Below are 21,056 nucleotides of genomic sequence, written 5' to 3'. Positions count from 1 at the left end.
GGCTCTTGCTCTTCTGTTGGTTTCTATGATGTGCCAAGCACCTCAGGGAGCATAGTGTTCTGTGAGGTCCAGTGCAAAGAATTTCCATCTTAAGGAACTAATACTGAAGGAAACACCACAAATTCCCCAAATAAGAACCTTTAGTTCTCTCACCATGAGAACTCTGCTCTAAAATGAAAAGTCTTTGCTTTATCAACTAAAGATTCTATACTAATTCTACTCCTAGGTATATACTCAAGAGAACTGGAAACATATCCACATAAGAACTTGTACTTGAATGTTCATAGCAGCATTATTCATAATAGCCCCAAAGTAGAAACAACCCCACTGTCTACCAAGTGATGAATGGATAAACAAAATGTAGTCTATCCATACAATGGAGCATTTATTCAGCCTTAAAAAGGAATGAAGTTCAGGGCCGGCCCCGTGGCTTAGCGGTTAAGTGCGCGCACGGTTAAGTGCGCGCACGCTCCGATGCTGGCGGCCCGGGTTCGGATCCCGGGCGCACACCGACGCACCGCTTCTCCGGCCATGCTGAGGCCGCGTCCCACATACAGCAACTAGAAGGATGTGCAGCTATGACATACAACTATCTACTGGGGCTTTGGGGGGAAAAATAAATAAATAAAAAATCTTAAAAAGGAATGAAGTTCTAATACACAATACAACAAGGATGAACCTTGAAACATTATGCTGAGTGAAAGAAGCCAAAGAAAAAAGGTCATATATTGTTTGATTCCACTTGTATAAATTGGCCAGAACAGGCCAATCCATACAAACAGAAAATAGACAGGTGGTTGCCAGGAGTTATGGGGATGAAGAAATGGCGAATGACTATTAACAGGTATGAGATTTCTTTTTGGAGTAATGAAAATGTTTTAAAATTGGATAGTGGTGATGGTAGCAAAACTCTGTGAATATACTAAAAACCAATGAATTGTATATTTTCAAAAGTGAATTTTATAGTAATAAATTATATCTCAATGCAGCTGTTATAAACAAAAATATACCAAGACAAAAAAAATTCTATACTTAGAATCTGATGGGATCATAGCAAAGGAGACACTAACAATCACTTTAAAAAAATCTTTGAGTATTAACATCTTTTACAGTTAAGAATCTTTTAGGTGGTTAAGAAAGAAAATCCTTCAAACTCATATACTCATTATGGCTATAAAGAGAAGGAACTAATATTTATTCATTCCACAAATATTTATTGAGCATCTATGGGTTAGACTTTACAACTGAACTTTTATATCTTATTTCAATTAATTTTTACAACATTTTAAGATCACTACTATTACCCCACTTTACAGATTGGATAACTGAGGCTTTGACAGTTCACATAATTTGCTTAGTTAATGGTGGCATCAGCTTCAAAATATGTCACTTCTTGGAGGCCAAAAGAGTAGAGCAGAGAAATAATTTAGACAAACAAAATGAAAAGTACCTGGACAAATGTGGTGATAGCAGGGGATGGAGAGTGAGGGTGGTGATAGTAAGAAGAGAGAGAGAGGTAAGAAGGACTGATTCACCACCACCACCAAGGTGTTGAGTCTAGGAAGAATGGTGCTGTCACTACTGGAAATAAGCTGAGGAGGAATTTAAAGGAAGGTGGTACATTAGGTCTGAAATTGGAATTGGACATTAGAACATCCAAATGGAAAAATCCTGTGGCAAGAGACTAGAAGACATTTAGGCATCTTCATACTAGAGACCTGGAAGCATGGGAGAAGTTTTACAGTTCAACCAGAGAGCAGAAGGCTGAAAACGAGTGGAGGTAACACTGTGCTCTAATAAGAAGATAGGACCTGGGAAAGCAAATATGTAAGCAGAGAAGTGGCCTAGAAATTAGGTTTGGTTTGAATGCAGGCTCTGACACTAACTCCATGTGTGTCCTTGGACAAATTATTTCACACATCTAAGACTTCATTTCCTTTTCTATACAATGATGGTGTTAAACTATTAAGATCTCTTTCAACTGAAGAAGTCTGTGGTTTTATGTCAACAGACAAATTTTCAAGTGGCAGTACTCAGAAGGGCAAAGAAATGAAGGATGAAGATTTGGCTTAACTGTAGTTAGTATTTAATATAGAATAGTAAAGTAGTAGGGACTAGAAGCTAAAGGAATCTAGTTACAAAAGAGTGAAGATTAATCAGTGCTGGGGAGCTAATAATCACTAATTGAGACCAAGTTTTGAAGGTCATTGGTACAGATTTATGAAGGTCTTTGTCAGACAGAGGATGCTTTTTAAGTCAATTTGCCAGGCTAGGATTTATTGACCATTCATGATGGTTTGCAAAGAAGGATGGAATTAATCTAAATCTACTCCTGACTGCTAGAAATAACTCACTGGAATAGTTTCTATGTAAATGAAAAGTTATGAGAATGCTTTGCATGACAATACGTTTTCTCTTCAGTTTCCTCATAAGTATAATGGAGATTAAAAAAAAACCTCTTATATGGTATATAAAGTGAGAATAGAAAGAGGACATAAATAGACAAGGCAGCCCTTGGCACCTCTGTTACTCTAAGCCACATAACAAGCAAGGAACAGTGTTTTCAGTATGGATTCTATATGTGGGTCTATGGGCTAGTCTCATGTTAAAAGGCAGCACAAGGATGGCCCATGATCTCTGTGGATGGCCTATAACATTACTCATCACATTAGATTATCAGTAAGCATCATCATTATCTGTCTTTCAAATAGGCTGTGAGCTCCCAAGGGAAAAGATCTTACTACTGAGGAAACATCAATTTCTGATGATTGAATAAATGAATCCTAATTCAATACAATTACTTGGAAGCTATTTGGAACTAGTACATTGCAAGTTCAATAGGTGGTGGGGTAGGAAGGAGACCAGAGAATGTTATTAAGACTAACACATGGATGTGTTTTTGATTTTGACAGTGTCTATTTTAGACAGGTCTCACAGCAGTGGCAAAAAGCCAAATATAGACGCAAGTACTCAGCTCACTTCAAGTCATCTTTTCCTATCACTTATCGCTTTCCAAAGATGGCAACTTAAGAGATATTTCAGGCTACCATGAAACCCACCTTTTTCTTTATTTTATTTATTTATTTTTGTGAGGAAGTTCAGCCCTGAGCTAACATCCATGCTAATCCTCCTCTTTTTGCTGAGGAAGACCGGCTCTGAGCTAACATCTATTGCCAATCCTCCTCCTTTTTTTTTTCTCCCCCAAAGCCCCAGTAGATAGTTGTATGTCATAGTTGCACATCCTTCTAGTTGCTGTATGTGGGACGCGGCCTCAGCGTGGCCGGACAAGCGGTGCGTCGGTGCGCGCCTGGGATCTGAACCCAGGCCGCCTGTAGCCATTGTTTGAGGTTTTTTTTGTGTGTGTGAGGAAGATCAGCCCTGAGCCAACATCTACTGCCAATCCTCCTCGTTTTTTTTTTCCCCAAAGCCCCAGTAGATAGCCGTATGTCATAGCTGCACATCCTTCTAGTTGCCACATGTGGGACGTGGCCCCACCATGGCCAGAGAAGTGGTGCGTCGATGCACACCCAGGATCCGAACCTGGGCCGCCAGTAGCGGAGCGCACGCACCCAACCGCTAAGCCACAGGGCCAGCCTGTTGTTCAAGTTTTAAAACTACAAGGTGATTTAAAATGGTGCCTTATCGTCAAAAAAACCCACATGATGTATTGTTTTCCTGTGTCTTCATGAGGAAGTCAATGCTTACATTTGCTTGAGGATGAGGGTCTATATCTAGCACTATCCACCCACTTACCAAGTATACTTTGATGATAAGGATGAACACATCATTTTCTGAAATAGCCACGTGGTGTTGTTTATAGCAAAAGCCTAATTGAGGCTGTGTTATTTCTGCTCCCCTTTTCCAAAGGTCTGCTGTTCTTTTGCTTGATGTGCCTAGCTTCACTTAGATGAAGCAACCTGGAAGGTTCTTGACACTTTAGGACTTTAAGACTATGATAAACTCAAGAAGATTTTTCACAAAGAAGCACTCAAGCTGACTATACTCAAAAATACTTTAATACATAATATTAATATTAATAAATAATAACTAGTCAGTAGATTTAAGTTCCAATAGGGCAGGGACCTTGTCTATTTTGTTCTCCACAGAATCCTTAGTGCTTGGTACATACTGATTGCTGAATAAAATTATTTGCCAATTGAGTCTTGAATATTATTTGGGGACTTGGCAAAACAACAACAAAAATTATGCTCAAATGATCACTACAGGTGAACTGAATATGAATTTTAGGACAGGGAGTCAGAACTGCAACAAAGCAGTCCTTTCAACAAAGGACTCAACCAACTATGTTCCACAAAGCAGTACTTCCACTGTCCTTTAGCAATAACTTGAGCACAGTGTAGTATAAAGTCCACTGCTCTCTTCTGCCCCTCACTTCTCCCTTAGGCTGAGGGCTGAGTTCGGGCTCCCACCTCTGGATTCCTGAGATATCTTTCTACTGTAACTGGGAAAAATTTGAGTGTCAACTTAAGCAAGTCAAAATTATTACTGGTAAACAAATCTATGATGTAACTTATATGTAAATCATTAGCAATGTTTTTTTTTTCTTTTTTTTTTGTGAGGAAGATCAGCCCTGAGCTAATATCCATGCCAATCCTCTTTTTGCTGAAGAACAGCCCTAAGCTAACATCTATTGCCAATCCTCCTCCTTTTTTCCCCCTTTTTCTCCCCAAAGCCCCAGTAGATAGTTGTATGTCATAGTTGCAAATCCTTCTAGTTGCTGTATGTGGGACGCTGCCTCAGCATGGCTGGACAAGCGGTGCCTCGGTGCGTGCCCGGGTTCCAAACCCGGGCCACCAGTAGCGGAGCGCGCACACTTAACCGCTAAGCCATGGTCCGGCCCCTAGCAATCTTGATAAACAAGTTATTTCTTAAAAACACGAATGCTTGCAATTTCATTTTTCACTTCCTTTTGAATGTGTATATGCATAATTTATTTAAACTCTAGTCCACAAAATATGTGAGGTGGCTTTATTTTTTTTCACCAATTTAAGATAAGAGCATAAAGAGTTGTTTATGCTGCTACTGTACAATTTTATCACTTCTCCCCTTTAAAGAGTAAAGTGAATTAAAAGCCTAGAACAAGAGTAACAGCCCTCAACATCCGTGCTAACAGGTTATGTAGGTCATGGCATTTGGCCCAGCTGTGGCAGCCATCATCCTTGACTCCCACTACTCCAACACCTGGATTGCCTGTATCACCACAACAAAAGTAGTCAGAGCCATCACCAATATTTGCTGTAAGAAAAAACAACGTTTTTTATCCAAGAGAAGTTTCAAAATAAAGGAACAGAAACGATTTTAAATGGATGAGAAATCTAGTATTACTTTATGGTTCTTTATCACACAGTTTTGCTAAGATTTACTTTTAGGTTATTTTATAAGTTATAAGAACACCATCTAAACTAAACGCATGAAATACTGAATTCACTTATTTATGGCATGAGCTGAAGAATTAATTTGCATTTATCAAAATCTAATTACTTTCTCTTCTCAAGCTAAAGACAGAAAAAAGGTCCTGAAAATTGAGAAGGTATCTATGGTAGACTACTAACTGTCCTAATTCATTCTTCTCTAGTAACTGAGTTTAACTAGTTACCCAGCTACAGAGTACATTTCCCAGCTTCCCCTTTATAGCTAGGTATGGCCATGTAATTTGTTTTCAACAATAAAATGTGAGCAAAAGTGATGTGTGCATCTTCCTCACCACTTGCTCAATAACCTCTTCCTCTCCTTCCCCCACCCCTTGCTTTGGGCTAAGACTTAGTCAAAGTGGTGACTCTGCTCTGACAATACCTAGGGTGATAGAAGAACAATAAAATGAAAGGAATCTTTATCTCTAAATTACCATGAGGTATGAGAATAATTTCCAATGTGGTTAAGCCATTGTCTTTTCGGATCTCCATTCTAGTAACCTAGCTTTTATTATTAACAAAAATAAAACTAACCACCATAAAGGTAACACAGAAAGAATATTTAAGTATTTTTAGACCAAGATAACCAACTTAAGCTCTATCATGCCAAGTTTTTAACTAAGTTATTTTAAATTTCACCCTGAACTACATATAGACAGCTTTCAGCCACAGGACAGATTGACAATATATGCACAATGATCAGAGGATATTCTTCACTTTTAACATTAGCTTTTAATAACAGTAAAGGAAAATTATGACACTTTTTTTCACCACAAGTGATTGAAGGAGAGAACAGTTCTATTATTAAGGGTCCTTTCTTTGTAAGAAACCTCTTATGTATGTGATGGTATACTCAGTGTCATACAGATCTTTCCTCTAGAAAAGGTTGTAACAAAACATTCTACAAAGACAAACATTAAATCTCCAGCTGAGTAAACAATACACAGGTACTTGAAAGTATATTCAAGTATCAGCATGTACCCTTTTGTATCAGCAAAAACTGAAATGTAAAAAAAGGAAAAAGATTCTTCTTTTCAATTTGGGTTAAGATGTGGGATTCAGAAGAATTTTAGGATTATCAGAAGATTCCGTCTGTTTCCTTATTTTTTTTCACTTTGTACATTTTCTCTGAATAATCTTGTCCATTTCTATATACTGTTGACTCCCAAATCTATGATCTCTAGGGGCCAAACCTGAGCTCCAGAGCCATGAATCTACATGACTCATTCTACCATCTGTGCTATGGACCCCATAATGCTTACCTCTTCAAGACCTTGCTCCATCAATTTTCTTCACTCTTTCATCTCTTTAATCAATGTACCCACCACCCCTCCTGGACCCTTCTCATCATTGCTTAAATATGGATAAGTCTCTCTATCAAATAAGCAAGCAAGCACACAATTTAAAACCATAGACCCTACATACACCTCTACATCTAATTTTTTCTTTCACTGATTAATATCTTAAAGGAGTTATCTAAACTGCCTGCTGTTTCTATGTTCTTACCTCCTGTTCACTCCTTAGTCATCCATTGATCCCACAGAAACACTTCTTAACAAAATCACTAGTGACCAACTTGTTGCTTCACACACGGGAAGAGCAATGGGGTAAACACTGGAAGAAATAAGCTTTAATCTTGGTTCAGCTGTGATGTGACCAGGGCGATTTACTTAATTTTTCTTCAACTGATTTTCTCAACTATAATATGATGAAATTCATTTAAATCCTTCTGGTTATAACTCTCCTGAGAGTTTCAGAGATACACAGGAGTTTAGCTGCCACTTTTATTCCTTTCAGGATTAGAGACAAGAATGACTTGAGACCAGGGTAGGCCCAGCTTCTGGGAGAAGCCAGGATTTTGGTGCCTTGTCTAATCAGGAGGCTTCAGTATCCTAAATATAAAGATTAGGACATGATTTCTAAGTCTGATTCCAAATCTAAATTCATTAAAATGAAATTCAAATGGCATTTTGAAAATTACTATTTGTATATTTATAATTTCTATCACATACTTTCTTAAGTGGCTTTGAGAGGCTTTGAAGAAAGGAACTGTGTGACAGTAAGGGAGGGCTGTGTTCCTGGTGGGCTGCTAAGCTAGACAGGCCTGAGGCCCAGCCCCCTCCCTTACAAACACTGACTCCACTTCTACAGATTCCTTTCAAATGGAGCCAATTACCAGGAGTGCAAACACAGGCCTACATGGTAGGCTCAAGGGTAAATGATCCACGTTGCCTCTGGCAAATGGATAAAATGTCCTGCTTCATTTCCATTCCATACCGCCTCACATCAAAACTTAAGAGTACTTGACCAGAAATGAGTAGGCTTACACACCTGATCAGCAACCAAATTTACTCACCACCCAAGCCACAGAATTCATATAGAAGGGCCTCTCTCTGCTTTGGTTTAACAAATCTGATTAAACATTTGCCTTTTTTATTTTTTATACTTTTTTTTTTTTTGGTGAGGAAGATTAGCCCTGAGATAACATCTGATACCAATCCTCCTCTTTTTGCTGAGGAAGATTGGCCCTGGACTAACATCTGTGCCCTTCTTCCTCTATTTTATATGGGATGCCGCCACAGCATGGCTTGACAAGCGTGCATCGGTGTGTGCCCGGGATCTGAACCCGTGAAACCCGGGCCATGGAAGTGGAGCGTGCGCACTTAACCACTACTACCGGGCTGGCCCTAAACATTTGCCTTTTATTCAAACCCAGACTAAAATTACAAGCACAATTGTGAGAGCCCGAGTGTGGTTACAGTTAAAAAGCGGAGTCTTTTAGTCAAAGTGTAGCTCCAAAGATAATGAGTGGGCTTACGAAGAAGGTGCCTGTATATACCCCCTCCTCTGTAGCGCATGCAAATCCGGCCACTGCATGCAAATACCCGACTTGGGCACAAAACAATGACACATTTCAATCAACACTCACCCTCTAGATTCTCCAGAAAGGAGCTGGACATGAGAGCTCACTGTGGTTAGGCCATTTCTTTGCTGAACCTGATGGCTGGTGTTCCAAGTCAGACATAAACTGGTCTGTGTCAAAGAAGACAACATCACTACTGAATGGAACAAACCAGAGGGTAACAATCTACTATATGCCCAGCCTATTTTTTTCTATAATCAAGAGGAATTTAATTGTCCTTTATCAATCACTGCACAAAATGGCTCCCAACATTTTATTAGATAATATGAATATTGGAGTCCACAGAGTTTAGGTAATGGCTTATTTATTTTCTAAAATTGAAAGGGCAATAGTTTCAAAAGTTACAATGATGGTTTTCAGTGATTTTAAGGGATAGATTTATAATTTTATTTATTTCTTTCTTTTTCCCCAAAGCCCCAGTAGATAGTTGTATGTCGTAGTTGCACATCCTTCTAGTTGCTGTATGTGGGACACGGCCTCAGCATGGCCGGAGAAGGGGTGCATCGGTGCACGCCCGGGATCCGAACCCGGGCCCCCAGCAGCAGAGCGCGCGCACTTAACCGCTAAGCCACGGGGCCGGCCCTTAAGGGATAGATTTAGTGTTTTTTTGTGTGTGTGAGGAAGATCAGCCCTGAGCTAACATCCATGCTAATCCTCCTCTTTTTGCTGAGGAAGACTGGCTCTGAGCTAACATCTATTGCCAATCCTCCTTTTTTATTTTTTTTTTACCGCCAAAGCTCCCAGTAGATAGTTGTATGTCATAGTGGCACATCCTTCTAGTTACTGTATGTGGGACGTGGTCTCAGCATGGCCGGAGAAGCAGTGCCTTGGTGTGCGCCCAGGATCCGAACCCGGGCCACCAGTAGCGGAGTACACGCACTTACCCACTAAGCCACTGGGCCGGCCCAGGGATAGATTTAGTTTTAATATTAGATTAGATCTATAGTAGTTCCCAAGTATTTGTCTATGGCTACATTAGAATTATCTGGGCACTCAATAAAAATATAAACTCCTGGACTCTACTTCAGACCACAGAATCAAAATGTCTAAGGGTAGTAGCCCAGAAAACCATATGTACAATAATTTGGGGGTCATGGAGGAATATTTTTTAAACTAAAGTTCACATCCATTAGCAGGTTATAAAATCAATTTAGCAAGCTGAAATCATATTTAAAAAAAAAAAAGAACAAAATAGGAGATAGCAGGCTGCATTTTCTTCAATAAATGTTAAGAACTGGTTTGTGAGACTTTCATGTTAGTTGTATATATGTTTTTGTTTGTTATATACTGGGGTCATGCTATAAAGTTTACTTTTTTTTTTTTGAGGAAGATTGGCCCTGCGCTAACATCTGTTGCCAATCTTCCTCTTTTTTTTTTTTTTTTTTTTTTGTCTCCCCAAGGCCCCAGTACCTAGTTGTGTATCATAGTTGTAGAGTTGTGGCTCTTCTATATGGGACGCTGCCTCAACATGGCTTGATGAGCGGTGAGTAGGTCTGCGCCCAGGATCAGAACGGGCGAACCCCAGGCTGCCAAAGCAGAACACGAGAACTTCACCACCACGCCACTGGGCAGGCCCCTAAAGTTTACTTCTTATTGTGGGAAGCTATCAAAAATGGTTGAAAGTCACTGTACTCAAGAAGAGTCATTATTGGTCAGTTTTGTGTTAGTGGCTGACACGTTCAGATACCCAGTTAAAGAGTCCAATATACAATGAGACAAAGCCTTCTCCTTTGGCCTGGTAAGGAATTATTTTTGGTCTTTGCTGTACAACTTCAAACAAAGGATCTAACCTTTTAGATTCTAGAAGAATGCGTATTTTACCTTAGAAGAGAAGAATCTGTATGTAGTCTCTGTGAACAGTAATTAATACCCTTGTCTTAGGCAGATAAAGGAGAGAAAACAAAGAAGGAGCCAATTTGTGCACAATGCAGCCTCACTAAAGGGGTAAAAACAAAACAAAAAAACAGAACACAACACAAAAACCAGAAATCTCTTGTGCTTATGCAAAATTTTTCTGCATTAAGCTTTTTTATTACTAAATTTGAGATCACTCACCTAGTTTTCAGGAGTGATTTAAGGATTACACTATGTGCAAAGTAGCTTAAAGACTGAAGATATATTGTCAAAAGTCCCCTTTCTGAGGGTGCCCAATCTCTACAACTGAATCCTCTAAACCAGACTCGAGGGTATAGAACATGTGATTCCAGGTAAATCGGCACATAAATCAGAAGAAAGAAGCCCAGGAACAAAGCTAAGAGTCCAACTGACACTGGGGGCTTTTGTGAGTTGGCTGACACAATGGTAATTTCAGATTGTGCTTATAGAAACTTGTAGTCCTTGAGATATCTTTCTAGCTCCTTGAAACACTGCTGACAGCTCCAAAGAATACCCGATTCATTTCTTCATATTGTGAAAACGTTGACCAAACATTTAAAGAATAATTAACACCAACCCTTCTTAAACTCCTCCAAAAGATTAAAGAGGAAGGAACACTTCCTAACTCACTCTAAGGCCCGTAATAACCTGATAACAAAGCCAGGCAAACACACTACAAAAGAAGAAAACTACAGAATACTCCATGAAAATAGTTGCAAAAAATCCCCAACAAAATACTAGCAAACTGAATTCAGCAGCATATTAAGAGGATTATACATCACGACCATGTGAGATTTATTCCCAGAATGCAAAGATGGTTCAACATATGAAAATCAATGAATGTAATACACTACACATTACTAGAATGAAGGGAAAAAAACCACATGATCATCTCAATTGACGCAGAAAAAGCATTTGACAAAATTCAATGCCATTTCAAGATAAAAACACCCAATAAACTAGAAATATTTCTAGTTTAAAGGGAATTTCCTCAACATGACAAAGGTCACATCTGAAAAACCCCCCACAGATAACATCATATTCAATGGTGAAAGACAGAAAGCTTTCCCCCTAAGATCAAGAACAAGACAAGGATGTCTACTTTTGCCACTTCTATTCAACATAGTACTGAAAGTTCTAGCCAGAGCAATTAGGCTAAAGAAATAAAAGGCATCCAAATTGAAAAGGAAGAGGTAAAATTATCTATGTTCACAAATGACATGATCTTATACATAGAATGCTCTAAAGAATCAACATACAAAAAATGTTAGTGCTAATAAATTAAGTCAGTAGTTATAGGATATAAAATTAACACACAAAATTCAGCTGTATTCTATACACTTTCAATGAACAATCCAAAAAGGAAATTTAAAAATCAATTCCATTTATAATAGCATCAAAAAGAATAAAATACCGGGGGCTGGCCCCATGGCTTGGCGGGTAAGTGCATGCGCTCCACTACTGGCGGCCCGGGTTCGGATCCCAGGCGTGCACCAACGCACCGCTTGTCCGGCCATGCTGAGGTGGCGTCCCTCATACAGCAACTAGAAGGATGTGCAACTATGACATACAACTATCTACTGGGGCTTTGGGGAGAAAAAGGGGAAAAAAAAAGGAGGAGGATTGGCAACAGATGTTAGCTCAGGGTCGGTCTTCCTCAGCAAAAAGAGGAGGATTGACATGGATGTTAGCTCAGGGCTGATCTTCCTCACAAAAAAGAAAAAAAAAAAAGAATAAAATACCTAAGAATTAACCAAAGAAGTGTAAGATTTGTACACTAAAAACTACATATTGCTGAAAGAAATTCAAGATCTAAATATATGGAAAATATCCCATGTTCATGGATTGGAAAACTTAATATTGTTTAAGATGATACTACCCAGACAATGTACAGATTCAATGCAATCCGTATCAAAATCCCGAGTGTTTATACAGAAATAAAAAACCCATCCTGAAATTCATATGGAACCTCAAAGGACCCTGAAGAGCCAAAACAGCCTTGAAAAAGAAGAACAAAATGGAGGACTCACACCTCCTAATTCCAAAACTTACTACAAAGCTACAGTAATCAAAACAGTGTGATACTAGCATACGGACAGACATACAGGCCAAAGGAACAGAACAGAAAACCCAGGAACAAACTCTCACAATATATGCTCAATTCATTTTCAAGCAAGGGCTCTAAGACCATTCGACGGGGAAAATGCAGTCTTTTCAACAAAGAGTACATGGAAAACTGGATATCCACATGCAAAAAAATGCAAGTTAGACTCCTCCCGCACATTATATACAAAGTTAACTCAAAACGAATCAAAGACCTAAACATAAGAATTAAAATTATAAAACTCTCAGAAGAAGAAAACATACGGCAAATCTTCATGACCTTGGATTAGGCAATGATTTCTTAAGTTATGACACTAAAAGCACAGGCAACAAAAGAAAAAATAGATAAACTGGACTTCATCAAAATTAAAAACATCAAAGGACACTATCAAAAGAGTGAAAAGACAAACCATGGAACAGGAGAAAATATTTGCAAATAATATATCTGATAAGCGATTAGCACCCAGACTATATAAAGAACTCCTACAACTCAACAAAAAAAACAAACAACTCTGGGCTGGCCCCGTGGCGTAAAGTGCACGCGCTCCACTGGAGTGGCCTGGGGTTCACAGTGAGCTCAGATCCCAGGTGCGCACCGACGCACCACTTGTCAGGCCATGCTGTGGCTGTGTCCCATATAAAGTAGAGGAAGATGGGCACAGATGTTAGCCCAGGGCCAGTATTCCTCAGCAAAAAGAGGAGGATTGGCAACAGATGTTAGCTCAGGGCCGACCTTACTCACCAAAAACAAACAAACAAACAACTCAACCAAAGAATGGGCAAAAGATTTGACTAGACATTTTCCAAAAAAGATATAAAAATGACCAATAAGCTAATGAAAAGATGCCCAACATCATTAGTCATTACGGAAATAAAAATCAAAACTCACACTGAGATACCATTTCATACCCATTTAAGATGGCTATTATTTTTAAAAAATGGAAAATAACAAGTGTTGACAAAGATGTGGAGAAACTGGAACCCCCATGCATTGTAAATGTAAAATGGTGCAGCCACTACGGGAAAAACACCAGTTTGGCAGTTCCTCAAAAAGGTGAACAAAGAGGGGCTGGCCCAGTGGCGTAGTAGTTAAGTTCATGCACTCCACCTTGGCAGCCTGGGCTTCGCAGGTTCAGATCTTGGGCACGGACCTACAGACCGCTTATCAAGCTGTGCTGTGACAGGCGTCTCACATATAAAGTAGAGGAACATGGGCATGGATGTTAGCCCAGGGCCAATCTTCCTCAGCAAAAAGAGGAGGATTGGCAAGAAATGTTAGCTCAGGGCTAATCTTCCTCACACACACACACACAAAAGTTGAACAAAGAATCTCCATATGATCCAGCAATTTCACTCCTGGGTTACCAAATAGAACTGAAAACAGAGACTCAAACAGATACTGTATACCAGTGTTCATAGCAGCATTATTCACAATAGCCAAAAGGTGGAAACAAACCAAACGTCTTTCAACAGATGAAAGGATAAACAAAATGTGATATATATATAAAATGGAATATTATTCAGCCATTAAAAGGAATGAAATTCTCATACATGCTTACAACATGGCTGAACCTTGGAATCATTATGCTAAGTGAAATAAGCCACAAACAAAAGGACAAGTGTTGTATGATTCCACTTATATGAGATATCTTGAGTAGGGCAAGTCTTAGAGGCAGAAAGTAGAATAGAAGTTACCACAGGCTGGGCCGGCCCCGTGGCTTAGCGGTTAAGTGCGCACGCTCCGCTGCTGGCGGCCCGGGTTCGGATCCTGGGTGCGCACTGACGCACCGCTTCTTCAGCCATGCTGAGGCCGCGTCCCACATACAGCAACTAGAAGGATGTGCAACTATGACATACAACTATCTACTGGGGCTTTGGGGGAAAAATAAATAAATAAATAAAATTAAAAAAAAAAAAAAAGAAGAAGTTACCACAGGCTGGGAGTGGGGAGAGAGAATGGAGAGTTATTGCTTAATGGGTATAGAGTTCTTGTTTGGGGTAACGAAAAAGTTCTTGATGTAGAAGGTAGTGATGGTTACACAAGATTGTGAATGTACTATGCCACTGAACTGTACACTTAAAATGGTTAAAATGATAAATTTTATGTATATTTTACCACATTAAAAAAATTTCACAAACTTTGGGTTTTCTCACGGGAGAACATTGTATGAAATGACTGAATTAGGTTTTCACAGCTCTAACTAACTCAATGCAAGACCTGGAGGACTTCTGTAAATTCCTTTTAAAATTTATAAATCTGGGATACAGAATCTTTTCCTTTTATCTCAAAGTTTTAAAAATTACTCAAATATTTACAAATACCTAAATATGTTTGTGGGAAGATGAGTGAACTTTCCCCATTTGTCCAAGCTGCGTCCCCACTAGCAAGCTGCTTACTTTAGTCAATTTACCAATATATAGACATTTCTGGTTTATACAAACAAGGCAATGAATGACCTGGTGGGTACAGAAAAATAAAGGCTTTGGAGTCCTAGTTTGATCGCTTATTGGATTGGTGACCTAAAGTGAAGTTGTTTAACTCTCGTGAATCTGTTTACTTATTTACTCAAAGAAGGTAGTGTCTCCTGAAATGTATAAGCTGGCACTCTGTAAAATTTTATAGAAACACAATTATTATTACTTAAATTGGTAAAGACAGGACAATTAATTTATCACTTAATGACCTCATCTAGTCTCATGCTTTAAATACCATGTGCATGTCGACAACTTTTAAATTTATATCTTCAGTCTATAACCCACTTCCAAACTCTAGACTCATTCATCCAACTGACTATTTGATATCTCTACTCGAACGTTGAATAGGTATCTCAAACGCAACACATCCAAAACTGAACATCAGATCTTTCATCAAAACCTGCTCCATTCACAGGCTTGCTCATCTTAGCTGATGGCAACTCCATCTTTCCAGCTACTCACGCGAAAAACCTTGATGTCATCTTTAACTTGGGTCACGCCTTACACGGAATCTGTCAGAAAATGCTATTGGTTCTATCTTTAAAATACATCCCAAATCAGACCATTTCTTAGCCTTTCCACTGCTACCACCTAGTCCAAACCGTCATCCCTGGCCTGACTTACTACAATAGCATCTTTTTTTTGTGTGTGTGAGGAAGATCAGCTCTGAGCTAACATCCATGCCAATCATCCTCTTTTTTTTGCTGAGGAAGACTGGCCCTGGGCTAACATCCGTGCCCATTTCCTCTACTTTATATGGGATGCCGCCTCAGCATGGCCTGACAAGCTGTGCGTCAGTGCACACCCGGGATCCGAACCCGGGCCGCCAACAGCAGAGGGCGCGCACTTAACCACTACGCCACGGGGCCAGCCCCCTACAATAGCATCTTAACTGGTCTCTCTATTTCTGCCCTTGACTCCTTACAGTCTTTTCTCTACCCAACAGCCAGAGTGATCCTCTTAAAACCTGAATCTGATTATGACTCATCTGTTCAAAACCTACAACAATGGCCCACAAGAGCCTATGTAGCAGTTTTTTTTTGGTGAGGAAGATTGGACCTGAGCTAACATCTATGCCCATCTTACTCTACTTTGTATATGGGCCTCCACCACAGCATGGCTTGATGAGTGGTGTGTAAGTCCACACCCGGGATCCAAACCTGCGAACCCTCAGCCACCAAAGTAGAGTGTGCGAACTTAACCACTACGCCACCAGGCTGGCCCCCATAGCAGTTCTTTTTTTGTGCGTGTGAGGAAGATTAGCCCTGAGCTAACATCTGATGCCAATCCTCCTCTTTCTTCCTGAGGAAGACCGGCCCTGGGCTAACATCCATGCCCATCTTCCTCTACTTTATATGGCACGCCACCACAGCATGGCCTGACAAGCGGTGCGTCAGTGCGCACCCAGGATCCAAACCTGTGAACCCCAGGCCGCCGAAGTGGAGCACGCAGACTTAACCACTATGCCACTACGCCAGCCCCCCAGAGCAGTTCTTAAAACTATGATCAGGCACATGTGGGGTTCCCTGAGAACTTTTAAGGGGGTCTGTGAAAAACTATTTTAATAATAATACTAAGATGTTTTTGCCTTTTTCACTATCATTCTTTCATGAATTTACAGTGGATTTTTCCAGTGGAGCTACATGATATGTGACAACTTCACTGCTGTGACAGAATGTGTGCCTGTGTATTCTTGTTTTTAAAGTTCTCAGTTTTGGGGCCAGTCCAGTGGCATAGTGGTTAAGTTCATGTGCTCTGCTTCAGCAGCATGGGGTTCGCAGGTTCCAATCCCAGGTGTGGACCTACACACTGCTCATCAAGCCATGCTGTGGTGGCGTCCCACATATAAAATAGAGGAAGAATGGCACAGATGTTAGCTCAGGGACCACCTTCCTCAAGCAAAAAGAGGAAGACTGGCAACACATGTTAGCTCAGGGCCAATCTTCTTCACCAAAAAATAAAAATAAAAATAATTAAAAAAAAATAAAGTTCTCAGTTTTAACTTCTAATACAATAAATACTGATAGACACAAGCCACATAAATAAGTTCTTGAGGATCCTCATTAATTTTTAAGATTACATGAAGGAGCCCCGAGACCAAAAAGTTTGAGAACTGTTACCTTACATGTTCTGGCTCCCCACTACCTCTTGACCACATGTCCTATTACTTTTCCCCTAGATCCCTCTTGTTCCAGCAACACTGGTCTCACTGCTATTCTTCAATAAACCAGACATGCTCTCACCTTAGAATCTTTCCTCTGGCTGTCTCTTTTGCCTGGAATATGCTTCCCATGGGTATCCACATTGGTAATTTCCTCATCTTCAAGGTTTTTTTTTTGTGTGTGTGAGGAAGATTGGCCCTGGGCTAACATCCATGCCCATCTTCCTCTACTTTACATGGGATGCCGCCACAGCATGGCTTGACAAGCGGTGCGTCGGTGCGCGCCCCGGATCCGAACCGGCGAACCCCAGGCCGCTGCAGTGGAGCGCACACACCTAACCACTTGTGCCACCGGGCCAGCCCCTCATCTCCAAGTTTTTGATCAGATGCTACCACTTCAATGAGGCTTATTTAGATTACTCTACTTAAAATTGCAATTTGCTACCCAGCTTTACCCCATAACAATCCAATTATCCTTTACCTTGCTCTTTTTCTTTTTTCACAACATTTATTACCTCCCAACATATTTTATAATTTACTTAATTATTGTGTCTATTGTTTACTGTCTGTCTCTCCCCACTAGAATGCAAGTTCTTTGATGTCAAGGATCTGTTTTATTCACTGCGGGCCTACAATGGTGCTTAGCATATAATAAGTACTCAATAAATGCTGTTTGAATGAATAAATGAGTATGGATTAATTCAAAATGCGGGCAAACAATATAGAAATTAATGCAATGTAAAACAATCAATTTATAAACTTTATATTTTCAATGATTCATATTATATAAAATAAATCAATATTACATTGTAAAAAGCAGTGGTAACATTATAAAGCAGCAGCCAACAAGATTATGTGTTGTGTCACCCACACTACTGGATTTCTGATGCAAGGGAAAAGATTTAAAATTAAAATTTCTTATTGTGAGAAGGTCCAGCAATAGATCCAAATATACAGGGAAGTTAAGTATAAGATAAAGATGGCATTTTAAATCAAACAGGAAAAATACGGATCATTTAATAAACAATGTTTGGACAACTAGGTAGCCATCTGAAAAAATTAAAATTGGATCCATTCCTCATACATTCCCCAGTATAAATTCCTGATGGATCAAAGATTTACAAAATCATAGAAGTAATAGAAGCTATGGGAGACAAAATAAAAGATTCTAAGTTATATAAACGTAAAAAAAAATTCTTCATGGCAAAAACCATGATACACTGGGGGAAAAATTTTCTAACTCATAGCTCAATGAACTAATGAACCTAACATACAAAGGGCTGCTTCTATATTCTATAAATCAATAAGAAAAGGATCAATAATATAATAGAAAAGTGTGCAAATCTCAACAGAGATCATAGATTTGTGACAAAGATTTTCTCTTAAGCATACGAAAACGTATACAACCTTACTCCTAAGTGAAATACAAACTAAAATTATACTGAGAAGTATTTCCACCTATCCCACTGGCAAATAATAAGACATCTGATAACAGAATGAAGGTATGAGAGGCATAGGCACTCTTACAATGCCAGTGGCAATCTGAATTGGTACAACCTTTACGGAGGACAATTTGCCAATCTTCTCAAAATACTGGTCTAGCAATCTCACTTCTAGGAATTTATCATATATACACACATACACAGATGTCTAAAAAAAGGTGGGAAATGACATTTGTATAAAGTTATTCACTATACTTGTTACATAGATAATGATACAGCTAGAGAATAATGGAATATTTAATAGAATATTTTATGGAATATTCTATTAAAAAAGATCTTCCAAGGAAGTTCTTTTATGTTACAGTATAGAAAAACTTCCAAGATTCAATATATGGAAAAAGCATAAGAGTATACATAATATGAGAGTAAAAATAAGGAAAAAAAATATACACAATTGCTTATAAATGCATAAAATAACTCTGGAGTGATAGCCAAGAAACTGGTAACTCCATTTGCCCATACAGAAGAAAATAGGGTCCCTAGAAAAGACACTTTCCATTACGTACTTTGTTGTACCTTTAGTTTTTTTTACTTTTTATTTTTTAATTTATTCCCCCAAAGCCCCAGTAGATAGTTGTATGGCATAGTTGCACATCCTTCCAGTTGCCGTATGTGGGACGCGGCCTCAGCATGGCCGGAAAAGCAGTGCATCGGTGCGCGCCCGGGATCCGAACCCAGGCCGCCAGCAGCGGAGCGCACGCACTTAACCGCTAAGCCATGGGGCCGGCCCCACCTTTAGTATTTTTAACATATGAATGTATGACTTTTTCAAAAACTAATGATTATCTTAAGAAACCCAAGTAAAATTAAATTAAAAAACTCCCACCCTACAGAAAATCATCTATAGATGCTTTTGAATACAAAATATTGATTATAAGGGACTTAATTTATTCCACATTCTTGCAGATATAAAGCTAGAATGCCTGTAACCATCACTCTCAACTCTACTCTATCTTCCACCAGAACTTAAAGTTTCAAACTCTTCCTCCTGCCCAGATAGACAGGCTAATGGTAGGTTTCAAAAATGTCTCCCTCCCCGCTCCCAAAAAAGTCAGAAATCCTCAAACAAAGAAGAGCTGTTTGAGTATATTTATCTAAGTTCTATCAAAAGCTAAGATCCCTGGCAAGAGGTAACCTTCTAATGCAAAACCAGAGAATTGTCACCAAACCACAGAAGACGAATTGGTGAGCCTAAAATTATTTATGTCTCATTCAAAATATTTTTGCCCCTGTGAACTATCCATTTCCAAGGGAACTCAAAAACAGGATATGAATTTTAAAATAGAATATATCTTGAGACACTGGCTTTCTATCTTACATATAGCAGACATCAGAAAGTTACTGTATTTATTGTGTTTATAGAGGTGAGTTATATAAAGTAATCAATTACAGCTATTTCAGAAACCACTAAACCCATGTGAGACAATCTAAATTTCAGACAGGACTGGATTCAAATACCAGTCCCAGTGTTTGTGGCCATATAACAATGGGAAAGTACTTAAGCACTCTGAGCCACATCTCTAAAAGTAAGGCTAATAATTCACTTTTCACAGATTGTTGGGAAGAACTAATGAGCTACTAGCAAAGTGCCTAGCACAGAGCTCAAAAAAATGTGAGTTTTATTATCAAGAAACATTAACCATAATTCATTATTTTTATTTTATTTATTTTTTTTGTGTGTCAAGAAGATCAGCCCTGAGCTAACATCTGCCAATCCTCCTTTTTTCTGAGGAATACTGGCCCTGGGCTAACATCTATGCCCGTCTTCCTCCACTTTATATGGGACGCCGCCACAGCATGGCTTGCCAAGCGGTGCGTCGGTGTGCACCCGGGATCCGAACCGGCGAACCCCGGGCCGCCGCAGCGGAGTGCATGCACTTAACCACTTGCGCCACCAGGCCGGTCCCTATTAATTATTTTTAAATATACTTTTTGAAGTGAACTTATTTTGAAGACTTTTGATATGCTGTGATATGCTGGTTATTTAGTGGTAGCTTCTCTCAGATTTTTCATAGCTTATGTATAAGCTATGAAAGTTGATTCAAAGAAAAATTTTTGTTCAAATAGAGTATAATTAATTTGTGTCCATGGAGATATACAGACACACTTGACATAAGAAATAAAAGATCATCTCAAATGCTTGCCCCTGCTTCAACGGGTCTGAAAATTAAATTTTCTTATTATACGTCCAAGAGTGGTTGTGTCTAGGTCCTGAATCCCCATCATGGTCCATCCTGCATGAGCCATGATCCAAAACCTACATGGGCATTATTTATGAGACCTTTCTGCCTCTGGAATTATTCATCATAAATATGTTTTAGGCTGGATGGTATATGTATGCTTCCCAGAAGAGGATTCATGAGTTACCCAGAGTCCCAGTCAAAGGAGAAAGTTCAGTATTATCTACCTTCCTCCACCCAGCGCCCCTAAGTGATTAAATATCTCATTTGTGACCCACTCCCACCATTGGCTATGCATGGCTTTCTTGTGTTTTGTGTTTTATTTAGTTAACTAGAATAAACACCAGTGAAACGAGTATTCAACAGGTGGAACAGAACACTGACAATAATATTTACCCTCTCTGC

General features: G+C 39.3%; 1 protein-coding gene across 5 annotated transcripts in view; it reads right to left on the bottom strand.

Annotated features, from left to right (window-relative positions):
• The window catches only part of NFATC3 (nuclear factor of activated T cells 3), a 126,891-nt gene that overhangs the window by 4,077 nt on the left and 101,758 nt on the right, over positions 1 to 21,056 (bottom strand). For 2 of the 5 annotated variants that reach the window (XM_058528086.1, XM_058528085.1), the window contains exon 10: positions 8,362 to 8,465. The exons of the other annotated variants lie outside the window; for them this stretch is intronic. In XM_058528086.1, coding sequence (XP_058384069.1) covers positions 8,365 to 8,465 — 101 coding nt within the window. In that variant the 3' untranslated portion in view covers positions 8,362 to 8,364. The remainder of the gene's footprint in view (positions 1 to 8,361; positions 8,466 to 21,056) is intronic. 5 annotated transcript variants of the gene reach the window in all.

The sequence above is a fragment of the Diceros bicornis genome, chromosome 32 (assembly GCF_020826845.1).
Source record: "Diceros bicornis minor isolate mBicDic1 chromosome 32, mDicBic1.mat.cur, whole genome shotgun sequence".
In the NCBI taxonomy this organism is placed as follows: domain Eukaryota; kingdom Metazoa; phylum Chordata; class Mammalia; order Perissodactyla; family Rhinocerotidae; genus Diceros; species Diceros bicornis.
This window is presented reverse-complemented; position numbering and strand designations above follow the sequence as displayed.